Below are 13,536 nucleotides of genomic sequence, written 5' to 3' on the forward strand. Positions count from 1 at the left end.
TGGCTAGTTCTATCAAGATGCTTCTGACAGAGGGGTACAGTGAGGTAAAGGTGGCTATGGTCTGGGTCAGGGATCCAAGGGAAGCTAACAGGGTTGCAATAGTCAGAAAAGTTAGCCTCTATTGCTCATGGAGGAACAGTTTTCAACAGAGAGGAACTTCAGTTGAGTGATTTCCTGGAACAACTTGGGCATGGTGTAGACAAAATGAAAGAGATCCTCTCAAAAGGGAGGAAGGCAGTGATATAGGGTAAAACGACATAAGAAGGACAGTCCTGGTCAAGGAGGCAATTCTACAGCCAAGATATGGAAAATAGAGGGTGAATCCCAGACAGAGGAAGTGCACCTCATAGTTTGTAGCACCTCCAGGTATGGGTGTTTCTCTGTGCCACTGCTATGGAACAAGAAAGAATTTGGGGGATTTCTACATCAACCCAGAAATCGAATAGATGCCTTTGCAATTGCCTTTATTGTACAGGGAGGTTAGAGGTCGGATGATTGATTTTTTTGGGAGAGGAACTGACTGAGACATTTAGGAAAATAAACCATATAGAATTGAAATAAAAGTGAAATTATGTTCATAAGATTTGGTGATCCAAGGTAAGGGCACATATTGCTGGTTATGCTCTGGATACAGAGTGAAACTTGAATTTCTTGAGAGACACCCGAGTATCATGGACCCTCCAAGAAAGGGTCTGCAATGGTAGGGACTATAAAACCTGCTACTAAGACAATTAGTTCTGGTTTAATGTGCGCCTTTTTCATATGGATAATTTTTCTTCTAAAGATTAATTTGGGAGTGTGAGGAGAAGGTGGATAGAAATAATGACATGGGGCACTGGCTGCTTCTTTTACATAAGTTACTGCTCTATGAAACAGACCAGGACAGCTGACTTTCCAATGTGGAGAGGTTCAGGAGTTTGTGAACAGGACCGCCTACCTGAATTGCAGAACCTCCTGGTGACCTGACCTGGTAAATACAATGGTGTCCTGTAGATTCTGCCATCTGGCAGGTGGTATTGCCCATTTAGGACATGCCAAGTGGAACCACAAATATACAACCTTGAGTCTGGCTAAAGTGGGAGTGGTGAGCAGGACTCCAAAGGGATCTTTCTACCATGGCTCCAAGGAAGGCTTTCAGAGATTCTATCAGATGCAATCACAGGCCTGCATTAGGAGCTGAGCCTCAGTTGAGATTCCTAAAGAATGGGACTGAGAGACCAGTTGGTAAGTCTCTGATGATGTCTGTAGACATTACCACAATAGAGTTCCCTGTGGGTGGGTCCCTGTAGGAGGGAGCATTAAGTTGCTATGCTTTCACCCATGAATACAGTGGTATAAGGGGTCCTGATATTATCTCATAATAGCTTCTTCCTACAGAGCTCTTCCATCAATTTAATAAGGGGAGAGGAGGATTAAGTATTCCATTAACTTTTTTTCCCCCATCCTTGATGACTGGGGGGTAAAAGGCATAATGTTGGTGCTGAGTGATTGACCAGGGTGAAACCACCTTAGGTAATGAAGCTCTTCTAAAATGGGTATAGCTATTATTAAGTATTTCTTTAAGAACCCTACATAATGGAATGGTTTTTTTTCTTTTTTTCCCTAGTAATTTTGTTTCTTCTTAATACACATTGCTTTTTGCATGTTCTGGGGAGAGAAAAATCGAAGAGATTAAAAAAAAAAAAAGAAAAAAGTAGAGAACATGGCACATGTTTATTTACATTGTCTCTGTAGTTCTTTTTGTGGATGCAGATGGCATTTTCTGTGCAAAGTCTATTGGGATTGCTTTGCATCCCTGAACCTCTGATAAGGACCAAGGCTTTCACAGTTCATCTTCATGCATTTGAAATGTTACTGTGTACAATGTACTTCTGGTTCTGTTTGTTTGGATCAGTATCAGGTCATGTAACTCCAGGACTTTCCAAAACCAGCCCGTTCCTCATTTTTACAGAACAATTAATATTCTATGGTCTTCAAGTACCACAAGTTGTTCAGCCATTCCCCAGTAGACAGACACATATTTATTTTTCAGTTCTTTGTGACTGCATAAAGGGTTGGCATATTGTGGCTCATGTGGGTCTGAAATGCTTTTTATCTAAGATGATTTTTGCTAGCCCACAGGCTGTGGCAGTATGAGGGGGAACTCTGCCATTCAGCATGAAAGTGTACAGACTATCCCCAAAGCATATTTGGAACCATGGGCAGCCGGCAATGGAATGAAGTCCATCTGCCACGTTTGAAAGGAACATCTGGGAAAGGAAACTGACTCCCAGGCTGGTGTCAGAGGCTTGGATACATTGTGCTTTGGGGCAGCTGGGACTCATCTCATAGGTGGTGACAGCAGTCCTAGGAAACTTCTCTCATCAGTGTTTTTGGGCTATTCCCACCAACTTGTTAGGTGCACAAAGAGTGCAAATGCTATGTTGTGATCCACATCCCGTTCCCACAGTCCTCTATCAGTGTAGATAGTTCTCTTCATCACAAGATCATTGGAAGTGGCCTGAATCATGTCATTCTTGAAAAGAGCCACATCTACCAGAACTGATCACTGTATAGTGTTGCTGTTGCCATGTATGATGATCTCCTGGTTCTGCTCACTTCACTTTGCGTCAGTTCATGTAGTTTCACCAGGAGTCTTTGGAATCATCCTGCTGATCATTCCTTATAGAACAATAATATTCCACAACATTAATGTGCTATTACTTACTCAGCATTTCCCAGCTAATGGGCATCCATTCAGTTTCCAATTTCTTGCCACTACAAATAGGGCTGCAGAAACATCCGCACATGTGGGCCCTTTTCCCTCCTTTAGGATCTCTTTGGCAAATAAGCCCAGTAGAAATATTGCTAGTTCAAAGGCTATGCACCTGTTGATAGCCCTTTGGGTATAGTTCCATATTGCTCAGCAGAATGGTTGGATCCATTCACAATTCCACCAACAATACATTAGCGTCCCAGGTTTCCACATTGGTTACATTGAGAAGGTTTCTGTCCAGTTTGGGTTCTTTGATTACTAGTAAGAAATCCTCTATTTGCAAAAGTTTTCCAACACTGATTACAGTCATAAAGTTTCTCTTAAGTGTGGGTACGCTCGTGGTCAGTAAGACTAGATTTATGTCTAAAAGCCTTTCCACAGTGGTTACATTCATAAGGTTTCTCTCCAGTGTGGATTCTCTGATGTACAGTGAGAGCATTCTTGTCTCTAAAAGCCTTTCCACAGTGGTTACATTCATAAGGTTTCTTTCCAGTGTGGATTCTCTGATGTACAGTAAGAACATTCTTGTCTCTAAAAGACTTTCCACAGTGGTTACATTCATAAGGCTCCTCTCCAGTGTGGATTCTCTGATGTGTAGTAAGACTTCCCTTGTTTCTAAAAGCTTTTCCACAGTGGTTACATTCATAAGGTTTCTCTCCAGTGTGGATTCTCTGATGTACAGTAAGAGTATTCTTGTCTCCAAAGGCCTTTCCACAGTGGTTACATTCATAAGGTTTCTCTCCAGTGTGGATTCTCTGATGTATATTAAGAGCTCCCTTTTGTATAAAAGCCTTTCCACACTGGTTACATTCATAAGGTTTCTCTCCAGTGTGCATCATCTCATGTCCAATAAGACCTTTCTTGCTTCTAAAAGCCTTTCCACAGTGGTTACATTCATAAGGCTTCTCTCCAGTGTGGGTTCTCTGATGTAAAATAAGAGCTCCATTTTTTATAAAACTTTTTCCACACTGGTTACATTCATAAGGTTTCTCTCCAGTGTGGATTCTCTGATGTACAGTAAGAGCTCCCTTTTGTCTAAAAGCCTTTCCACAGTGGTTACATTCATAAGGCTTCTCTCCAGTGTGGGTTCTCTGATGTAAAGTAAGAGCTCCTTTTTTAATAAAACTTTTCCCACACTGGTTACATTCATAAGGTTTCTCTCCAGTATGCATCATCTCATGTCCAATGAGACCTTTCTTGCTTCTAAAAGCCTTTCCACAGTAGTTACATTCATAAGGCTTCTCTCCAGTGTGGGTTCTCTGATGTAAAATAAGAGCTTCTTTTTTTATAAAATTTTTTCCACACTGGTTACATGCATAAGGTTTCTCTCCAATGTGGATTCTCTGATGTACAGTAAGAGCTACCTTGTGTCGAAAAGCCTTTCCACATTGGTTACATTGATAAGGCTTCTCTCCAGTGTGGATTCTCTGATGTACAGTAAGAGCTACCTTGTGTCGAAAAGCCTTTCCACATTGGTTACATTCATAAGGCTTCTCTCCAGTGTGGATTCTCTGATGACCAATGAGACCTTCCTTGCTTCTAAAAGCCTTTCCACATTGGTTACATTCATAAGGCTTCTCTCCAGTGTGGATTTTCTGATGTACGATAAGTTTTCCCTTCCATCTAAAAGCTTTTCCACATTGGTTACAGTCATAAGGTTTCTCTCCTGTGTGGATTCTCGCTTGTACAATAAGCTTTTCCTTTTTTATAAAACCTTTTCCACATTCGGTACATTCACAATGTCTCTCTCTAAGCTGGATTCTCTCATGTGTTGCACAGCTTTTTGTCCAAGTAAAATCACAGGATCCATTACCCATGAACCACTGCTTGGGAGTTTCTACCACAGAATGGCTTAGCACTGCAGAAGTTTCTTTCATCTCATTCTGATCTCTCCTTCCAAAACAAAAGAAAAAGAGGAACCAATAAAGCAGACATAGTCATGATGCACACACACACACACTCACACACATTTATATTCCTTTCCTTCCACCAGCAGAAGAGAAACTCAGTCATTTTCTCTTTTCCTAGGCAAAGAGAAAAATATAAAATGGGCAAAACCAATCATTTTAAGTTTCATTAGTTCACATCCCAAACATGATCTAATTTCTAAGAAGTTTCATGCACAATAACAATGGAGACTCACAATAACCTGTGACAACCCAGAGAGTACCTTCATTCTCCTTAGGTGCACAACTCAGGTGGCTACCAGCTCAGAAAGGCTGAGTGAATTGGCCCAAATCCCAGCAGCTGAGACTAGAATTTACACCCTGTGAATGGGCATGCTCTGCCTACAGTATGTGACAATTATCTCGACTCTCAATTTTCCCCTTTCCCTTTCATTATCTGCTCTCTGCCTCTTTTTCATAGACATGACATCTAGTGAACATATAGGAAATACTCAAATTGTTTCATGATCTGTCCTGCTTGTAAGTATAACAAATTTCCATGCTGATCACTTTCAATTCATTTTTTTTTTCTATTACTTTATCTGGTATCATATTCAGCAGGCTAACATAGTTTTTTTTTTTTTTTTTTAAATTTACCTGAGGTAGAAGTGATTTAATTCTGATTCGTTATTTTTTTTGAGATAGCTATCACTTAATTCTTTGTTTTTTATCATCATATGCCCCCTGCATATCCCAAGATAACATTTTTAAATGTATGAAATTAACTACATCTGAAAATGTTTCAAACACAAAAATTGAGTTCATCATCCTGAGATGTGGAAGAGGGTAGTGCAGGCTGCAGTATTGCAATCTTTCCCTTTTAAAAATTCACCAAGTCCGTGAATGAGACAAAGATCCAAGGGATCTAACCCAAAAATGTCTTAGTGGCACCTAAAGTGGTGAATAATTGTCTTATTTGGTTATAAAGGTAGCTGTGCTCTGGAACCACAGAGATGTGCACAGTTCTACCTTTACAAGACTCTCTGCAATGATTTCAGCCTATCAAGATCAATAGTACACGGCTGTGGAGGATTGTGCCCTGAGTCCATGAAACGCAGCTGGGGGCAGGGGGCAGGGGGAGGCGGGCCACCTCCACTTCTTAGAACCCCGAATTCCTTTGGGACTCAGCTCAAAATCCCCCCTCCTGTGCCGCCATCCCCATAGCCTAGTGCCTTCGCTCCCCTAGGACACTCTGTATTCACTCTGTGTGAATCTTGCATATATTGTTTCATATGGACTTTGTGTGGATGTGCTGTCGTGGATCGCATGTATACCTAGTTATTGTATGTTTTCTTCCCCAGTAAAATGTGAGTTCTCGAGGATGGGGCTTACCTTCCTCTCTCTAAGTATCCCTGACACTCGGCACAATGCCTGGCTGCTTCTAAGTGCAACAGATTCTTCTGGTTTCTCAACTTGACATCAGATTATTCCTAGCATTGAAGGAAGGTTGGACATTCATGTACAAATGGCCACAGGCCTGCACAGTCCCTCAGGGGCTGTTTCTTCCCGGACTAGAGTGCTCTCCCTCCTGGGTTATCTAGCAACCCCATCTCATCCAAGCTCTAATAGCCTGAACAAGATGTGCTAAAAACAAGATATGTAATTGACCACTCTATCATTTAGGGCAACATTTGTCATGAGCCAACATAAATATATATCTTTTTTAATTTTAATTTTTAATAGCTTTTTATTTACAAGTTATATGTAAATTATATTTACAGCATTGACAATTGCCAAACCTTTTGTTCCAATTTTTCTCCTGCTTCCCCCCACCTCCTCCCCTAGATGATAGGATGACCAATACATGTTAAATATGTTAAAGTATAAATTAAATACAAAGTAAGTACACATGTCCAAACCATTATTTTGCTGTACAAAAAGAATCAGACTCTGAAATATTGTATAATTAGCCTGTAAAGGAAATAAAATATAGGGATTGGGAATTCAATGTAATGATTCTTAGTCATCTCCCAGAGTTCTTTCGCTGGGTGTAGCTGGTTCAGTTCATTACTGCTCCATTGGAACTGATAGAAATCTTTTTTTAAACAGTAATTGGCAATGCCTTTTGACTGGCTAGACTTTTAAAAAAAATGAATTTCCCTGTCTCCACAGGAGTTGTCCAGATCTTTCTTTTCTACATCACACATGTTAGACCATGTTCATCATATGTTTCAAAACCAGAATACAGTTACAATGGATAGAATGTGGATAGGGCCTTAAATCAGGAAGCCCAGGATTTTATTCCCACCTCAGAACCTTGCAAGTCAAGTTATAGGATTTCTGTTAGATTCAGTTTCTTTACCTGTAAGATGAGCATAATAATAGCACTTAAATCCTATGGTTTTCATAAGGATGAAATAAGACAGTGCAGAGCATGGCATGTAGGATTGTATAAATGCTACCTGTTTTATTTCACTTTGGCTCTTTCTTCCCCAGTTCTACACCCCTTTTAAACCATCATGATCCTCACCAATTAATGATGCACTGGGGCACTAAATTATTCAATTTATCTGGTGCACAGTGGGTCACTCCAGGATTGCTGGTGTATTGTCTGCCCCGCCACTCTGTGGTGGGGGACCTCCATGAGGGCAGGGGATGTCCCTCATATCTCTATTTGTGTTCCTGGTGTTTAGCCCAGGACTGCCAAGTAACAGGCCCTTAATTGTTTACTGACAAGAAAAAAGTTCTAAGAAATGGCTCATGTCCCAAACCTATTCCCTCTGGGAACTTTCAGGAATTCCATTGCCCCAAATCCCAAAGAAGGATTTTTTACACAATGACAGATGAGCAGTGGAAGGGCCTACGGGGCCTTGCAGTGGGCCCCACTCATTTTGTGGAGCAGACAGCCAGATTCACTGACTAGCCCCGGACACAGCTGCCAAGAAATATTCAGTAAAGAATTCTAAATCTGGCCTTTCTCCCCAAACTGAGCATGTACTTCAGGATAACTGCCAGAAGCCTCTTTTAACCACAGCTCTCATGTCCCTGCTTTCACCTCACTCACCTGGAGAGCAGCTCCTCAGATCTTCTTGGTCCAGCATCCAGGGGGTTTTCCTTTGCTCAAAATAAGAGATCACCTCTTCTCTGGGAACTGGAAACCCTGGGCATGGAAATCAGAAAGAGAAGAAGATGGAGAGAAGTTGATCACGTAGTTCTCTTTAGGGAAAAATGAGGCTCCAAAACTGCTCCAAGCTGAAATTGAGCCCTTCATGTTCAGACAAATCAGTCAATACTCAACCATTGGGGATTCTAAAGGAAGTCACCTAAGGCAGGATGTGCCCACTATTTGTATAGCTTCCTCTGAAAAAGGCAAAGGCCCTTCCTCCCACCTCCTGTGCTGTGAAGCTCCCTTCTGGCAGAAACTTCTGAACCTAAAGCTGGGTTACTAATTGTGTACCTCTGGACAAGTCAATTAAATTCTATTTGTTTTCCTGCTTCCTCAACTCTGAAATGGGGATAACAATATCACCTGACTTAAAATGTGAAGATGACATTAAAGTAACATAATATTTTGTTGTACTTTTAACTTATAAACAAGCATTTCAGTATCGTAGTTCAATAAAAAGAGGATCGCACATGAAACTGTAAATCCACAACGCACAACTTGCTATTCCTTTCAAATACACAAGAAAATTATCAAGTAAATTTTTTCCTTCCATTTGTCTGCACTCAGCCTGGAGATGGCTGCAAATGCATAGAAATGTAAAAGTACGCTATCCATATTTCTATTTATGAGTTTTTCTCTCTGGATACAACCAGCATCTTTCTTGATTTGTCCCCTGTCATGAATTTCAATCCTTAGAATCATCAAAATAACTTATTTGCTGGAAGTTGTTCTTAAGCAGTATTGTTACAGTTTGTAAAGAAAGCATATGGCCCAGCCCCTGGCAAACACAGGTAGAAATAAATGCTTATTCCCTTCTACTCCTTTCCCACCCCTTGTACTGGAATATGAGGGCGATCCAAAGGCAGATCAAGGAGAAACTTCCCATATGAGGGACAAGCAGGTGCTTTGGCTACAAACTGATGCTTGCTAAAAAGAATAATATTTCAAATACTGGATCCATATGAAAAAGGAAGGAGATATAAGGAAAAGGAAAGGCTGAGCAGTTTTCAGAGCTTTGGCGATCAAAATTCATCTAAGATTAGTTCCATGTTTGAGATGCTTCCCCTGATTTAATCTTTGACCTGGGAATGGGTAAGAGAGAGCTTCAGGAACAACAAAGGACATTCCCAGGTCCTGTCACAAAACACAAGACCAGCCCTGTGCCTTCTCTTCCCCCACCCCAAAGCCTTCACATTGGGCAATGAAGATATTTCTTTTAATGGTACATTTGCAATTATCAGGAGAAGTGCCCTTACCCAAGGACAGCAGGTTCTGGGCATTCTCCACCATGACGTCCTTGAACAGCTCCTTCTGAGAGGGGTCCAAGAGCCCCCACTCCTCCTGGGTGAAGTCCACAGCCACATCCTTGAATGTCACAACCTCCTGTAGCATCAAAAGTCAGAAGATGTGGGGCTGAAAGATCCTTCAGAAGGAAAGAATTCAACCCCCTCCAATTTTCAGGAAGAAACTGAAACACAGAGAAGGGATATACCCAAAGGTCATAGGCTTTCTCAGAGTCAGAGTCAACTCTTGAACCTGTTGTTATTAAGAGACTGACTGAATTTTGGTTCTTTTGAAATAAAGCTGAGAAGTGACTTATTATGGAACTCATAATGAAGGGCATCCTAGGGCCACAGGGCATATTCTGTTAATGAATTCTTCCACATTATTCCTTGCTAACCCTATTACTTTCTACACCCCATTTCCTATTTCCCACTCTCTGTGTCTATTTTAGCTCTTTCTTTTATCTATAACCTCTTTTTCCTAAAGAAACCACCTTTTACCGAAGAGAATCGCCATTGTGAATTTTACAGGTTTACATTGATCTAGGAATTGCTTCCCTGACCTTGTTGTGGTGTGTGTAAGGCTCATTTCACAGTTTATTTCCTTTATTCTAGTATTTCACTTCTAGACAGCAGGGTTTAGAAAAGAAGGCATCTGTGCAGCTGGTCTCCAAGCAGTGGCCAAAAGCTCCTACAGCACAGCCTCAGAATGGGGCTCTTGGAGCCTTTGACTGCACGAATTGTCAAGGAAAAAAAGACCCCATGAGCAGAAGAGCTATGTGACACAGAACAAGAATCTAGGCAAAAACAGCCAAGGAAGGTGGACAATGAGGAGAGGGAAAGAAAAGGGAAGAAAAATGGTTGAAATTAGAAAACTAATGAACAGTATGAGTTGAATGGCAAGAGAGGGAGGGGAATCTACAAGAGAACTAAGAGGAAAGGGGGGATGAAGAAATGCAGAATGACATCAATTAGAAGGGATGAACAAATGTCTAGAGAAACTTGAAATAAAAGACTTATGGCATATTCTAAAGGGGGCAACAGTGCCATGACACACTGTGACTCTTGATCCTTCTTTTTCTCCCAATTGTTCTCACAGTCTCTGCCAGTTCCTGGCACTCTGCACAGGGCAACTTAAGTTAAACCAGCAAAGAAACACTTGGTATAGTACTTTGGGGCCCAGGAATGACAGAAGTGAGGGCGAGAATCCCAGGAGCCTCTTTTAGACAGGAGAGATAGTTCCCTGTGCCAGGGCAGGTCTTAGAGGCCCCAGAGCATCAGGATGGCCCAGAGCTCTGTGTACTAGAACTGCGGAGCTTGGACCCAAAGCCTTTCTCAGTGCTTATTGGCAGGAGCCAAGGAATGGTCAAGGGGAGGGTTTCAAGGAAACCTGGGAAGACTTGGAGACCTGAGGTATGAGGACAGGAGCAGCCCAGAAGGATAGTTTCTGCTCTGATGACCAGGAGAAGGGCTGGGGAAGCTTCTAGGCTCAGCTCCCCACCTTAACAGGACAAACTCTGTTTGAAAGGTTTTCTAGGAGAGAACATGGCAGAGGAAACCAAGAGGAAGGGGGAGAAATCTTGGATGGGAAGGGGTACTGGGTAGGCCCAAAGAGAGCTCCCTCTGGAATGGAGATTCATGATGAAGTGGTGCAGGCTGTCAGTCCCTTGTAATGAGGAGGAACATAGAAACAAATGGTGAAGTGGGAGGGGTGTGTGTGTGTGTGTGTGTGTGTGTGTGTGTGTTGTGTGTGTGTCTGTTGGGTCCCAAGATGCCAAGGATCCAAGGATGCAGTTGGGCAGGGCTGTGTTACTGGTTCCCCTGTTTTTGTATAGAAATGACCAGTACAACAGGCCCTGACAGCTCCACAGCCTGTCCTCCATGTCTAGGGAAATGGCTGTGACTGCTGATGTTGATCAGGTCTGGGGATGGACTGCACTCACCTGAGGAGGTCTGAGGCTCCCAGGGCCCATTCCCTCTGGCTCCAGGCTTCCTGTGCAAGTAACAAACACCCAGAGTGACTCCTTTTTCTCAAGTTCCTCCCTTTGGCACCAGGTCTTTGTTGAAGGGTCTTGCTGCTACCACACTTGAGGGGCTTACAAAAGTGACAACAGCCAAAGCTCTTACTAATAAAGGTCACAGCTAACCATGGGGGACTTGAATTTTAAAACCCAGAGAAAGCCAAGAGCCCACAGGTGAGTCCTTCCCTTCTTTCCCTCTGCATAGAAAAGCCCAGCTTCCCTTCATCCTGGTCCCAGGCTGACTGCCTTTGATTTCATGGCCTGGGAGAATGCTTTTTGGGGCCCTGACATTAAAACTGTTCTAATTTCACCCCAGTTTTGCTCTTTGCCTTTGACTCAATTCTTGGGCCAGTCCTAGGTGACCAGAAGAAGCTGGAGGGGGACAAGCATTCCAGAGGAGGAGAAGACTTTACTCTCCTTTTCTCTTTAGGAGGCAAGCCTACAGGGATTCCTGGTGGAGTGTGAGGTCCTCCAGGAGTTACAAAGGCCCTGGTCCTGCCCTTGCGGGACCTTGTAGGGACTGCACCCTACAGAACAATGCCAAGAGGGTCAGGATTGGAAAGGGAGGTTGTCTGAAGACTGCTCCCCTCCTTTTACTTCTTTTCTCCCTCTTCTCTCCATCGTACCTCACCCATCGTGGTACAAGGGTGTTTGGGATCCCAGATGAGAGACCTGTCAGCCTTCATGGCTCCTGAGTCAGAGATCTCCTTCTTCCTCCCCCTCCCCAGTGGTTGCCTCCCCTCCACTCAAATAACACACACATTATTCTGTACAATAGACTGAGTGCTTTGGGGAAGAGGGAGCAAAATTGGGGAGGTGGAGGATGGGGAGGGTTCAGGATTGGAACACCCAAGGTTAAGCCTGAGCTTGGGAGACAAAATTCAGTCTCGCATTGAACTCTGAAGGCTCAGAGAGAAGAGGGGCTAGGGAAGCAGAAGGTTTGGAGAAGAGGGCTTGGGTCTGGGATGAAAGACAGACCAAAGGAGGTCATGGAAGTCAGGTCCAGTGGGGTGAGAAGCGGTGGACAGCTGAGTTTAGGAAAGAAGGAAGACTGTGCACTGAGGTGTACCTAGGAGCTGGGGAGGAATGCTGGGACCTTCTGGTAGGCTTAGAGTAAGGCAGGACAGTAGAATCTCTAAGAAAGAGATGGGATGGGGAGATGGAATAGCTGCGTCCTGATCAGCAAGATGAAATTATGGACACATTCTGAAATCTGGGCAAGTTTGGGAAGTGAGTAGGAGTCTGGAAAAGGTTAAGGATCGGAGTGCTCATCCTACAGGCAGCCTTGGTAGAAAGGTGTGCTCCCGGTAGGCCTAGAGGTCATGTATCCCAAGGTCAAAAGAGGAGAGGCAAAGGCAAGGGCAGCCAGTGAAAGTCTGCATGCTGCATGCTGGCTCAGACCTACCTGGGAGATGCAAGCACGGGCTTGGGTGCAGGAATGCCGAGAGATCTCAGGGGCAAGGGAAGAAAAGAGGAGAGCCCTGAGTTCGCAGAGGGAAAGGAAGAAAGATCTGAGCTAACGGGGGAAATGGGGAGAGAGCTGAGCTCCCAGGGGAAGAGGGGGAGAGGGGAAGAGAGCTGAGCTCCCAAAGGGAAAAGAGGAAAGACCTGAGGAACTTGCAGGAAAAAAACGGGGAGGGACCTGAGGAGCTCCGAAAACGGGGACAGACCAAAACTGCCAGGCAGAGCAGTTTCCACAGCAAGGAAAGAAAAGGAAGCCGGAACGCGGAGTGATCCCACTTCAGACTTCCTGTTTCCGGACAGCCCAGTCTGGGAGGGTATTCTTGGTCCCAAGAGCCCCGCCCCGTCCCTCCCCCAGGATGCTTGAGCCCTTTCCTCCAATCACACTCAGAGCCTGGACACATGTTGCTGATTATGCCCTGGATACAGAGTGAAATTTGAGTTTCTAGAGAGAGCCCCGAGTCTAATGGACTTTCCAGGTACGGGTCTGCAATGTTAGGGACCGTAAAACCTGCCACTAGGATCATTAGTTCCGGATTAATGTATGCTTTTTTCACATGGGTAATTTTTCTTCTAAAGATTACTTTGGGAGTGTGAGGAGAAGGGGGATAGAAATAATGATTGGGGGCACTGGCTGCTTCCTTTACATAAGCTCTATGAAACAGACCAGGACAACTGGCTTCTCAATCTGGAGAAGTTCAGGAGTTTGGGAACAGGACCACCTACCTGGATTGCAGAACCTCCTGGTGACCTGAACTTGCAAATCCAATGGTGTCCTTTAGGTTCTGCTGTCTAACAGGTGGTATTGCTTATTTAGGATGTGACTGATGGCATCAAAAGTACACTACCTTGAGTTTAGCTGAAGTGGGAGTGGTGAGCAGGACTCAAAAAGGGACCTTTCCTCCATGGCTCCAAGGAAGGCTTTCAGGCATTCCCTCAGACCCAAGCACAGGACTGGATTAGG

General features: G+C 43.6%; 2 protein-coding genes across 5 annotated transcripts in view; both read right to left on the reverse strand.

Moving 5' to 3' along the window:
* LOC127556953 (zinc finger protein 8-like) overlaps positions 1-12,858 on the reverse strand; it is a 187,277-nt gene extending 174,419 nt beyond the window's left edge. For 3 of the 4 annotated variants that reach the window (XR_007952578.1, XR_007952577.1, XM_051990461.1), the window contains exons 1-2: positions 12,517-12,858; positions 11,034-11,083 (exon numbers count right to left, since the gene is read on the reverse strand). Coding sequence is in view for 2 of the 4 variants with exons in the window: in XM_051990461.1 (XP_051846421.1) it covers positions 11,034-11,063 (30 nt within the window). In the remaining 2 variants the exon portion in view is untranslated. Of the gene's footprint in view, positions 1-7,705; positions 7,802-9,063; positions 9,191-11,033; positions 11,084-12,516 lie in introns of all 4 variants that reach the window. The other variant, XM_051990463.1, reaches the window with a different exon arrangement.
* On the reverse strand, positions 1,695-5,586 carry LOC127556941 (zinc finger protein 260-like). The gene has a single exon (XM_051990453.1). It carries the CDS (start codon positions 4,630-4,632, stop codon positions 3,076-3,078), a length of 1,557 nt encoding a protein of 518 aa, XP_051846413.1. The 5' UTR covers positions 4,633-5,586; the 3' UTR covers positions 1,695-3,075.
* Positions 12,859-13,536: the final 678 nt, after the last annotated feature.

This window comes from Antechinus flavipes, chromosome 3 (genome assembly GCF_016432865.1).
Source record: "Antechinus flavipes isolate AdamAnt ecotype Samford, QLD, Australia chromosome 3, AdamAnt_v2, whole genome shotgun sequence".
NCBI classification, from domain to species: Eukaryota; Metazoa; Chordata; class Mammalia; order Dasyuromorphia; family Dasyuridae; genus Antechinus; species Antechinus flavipes.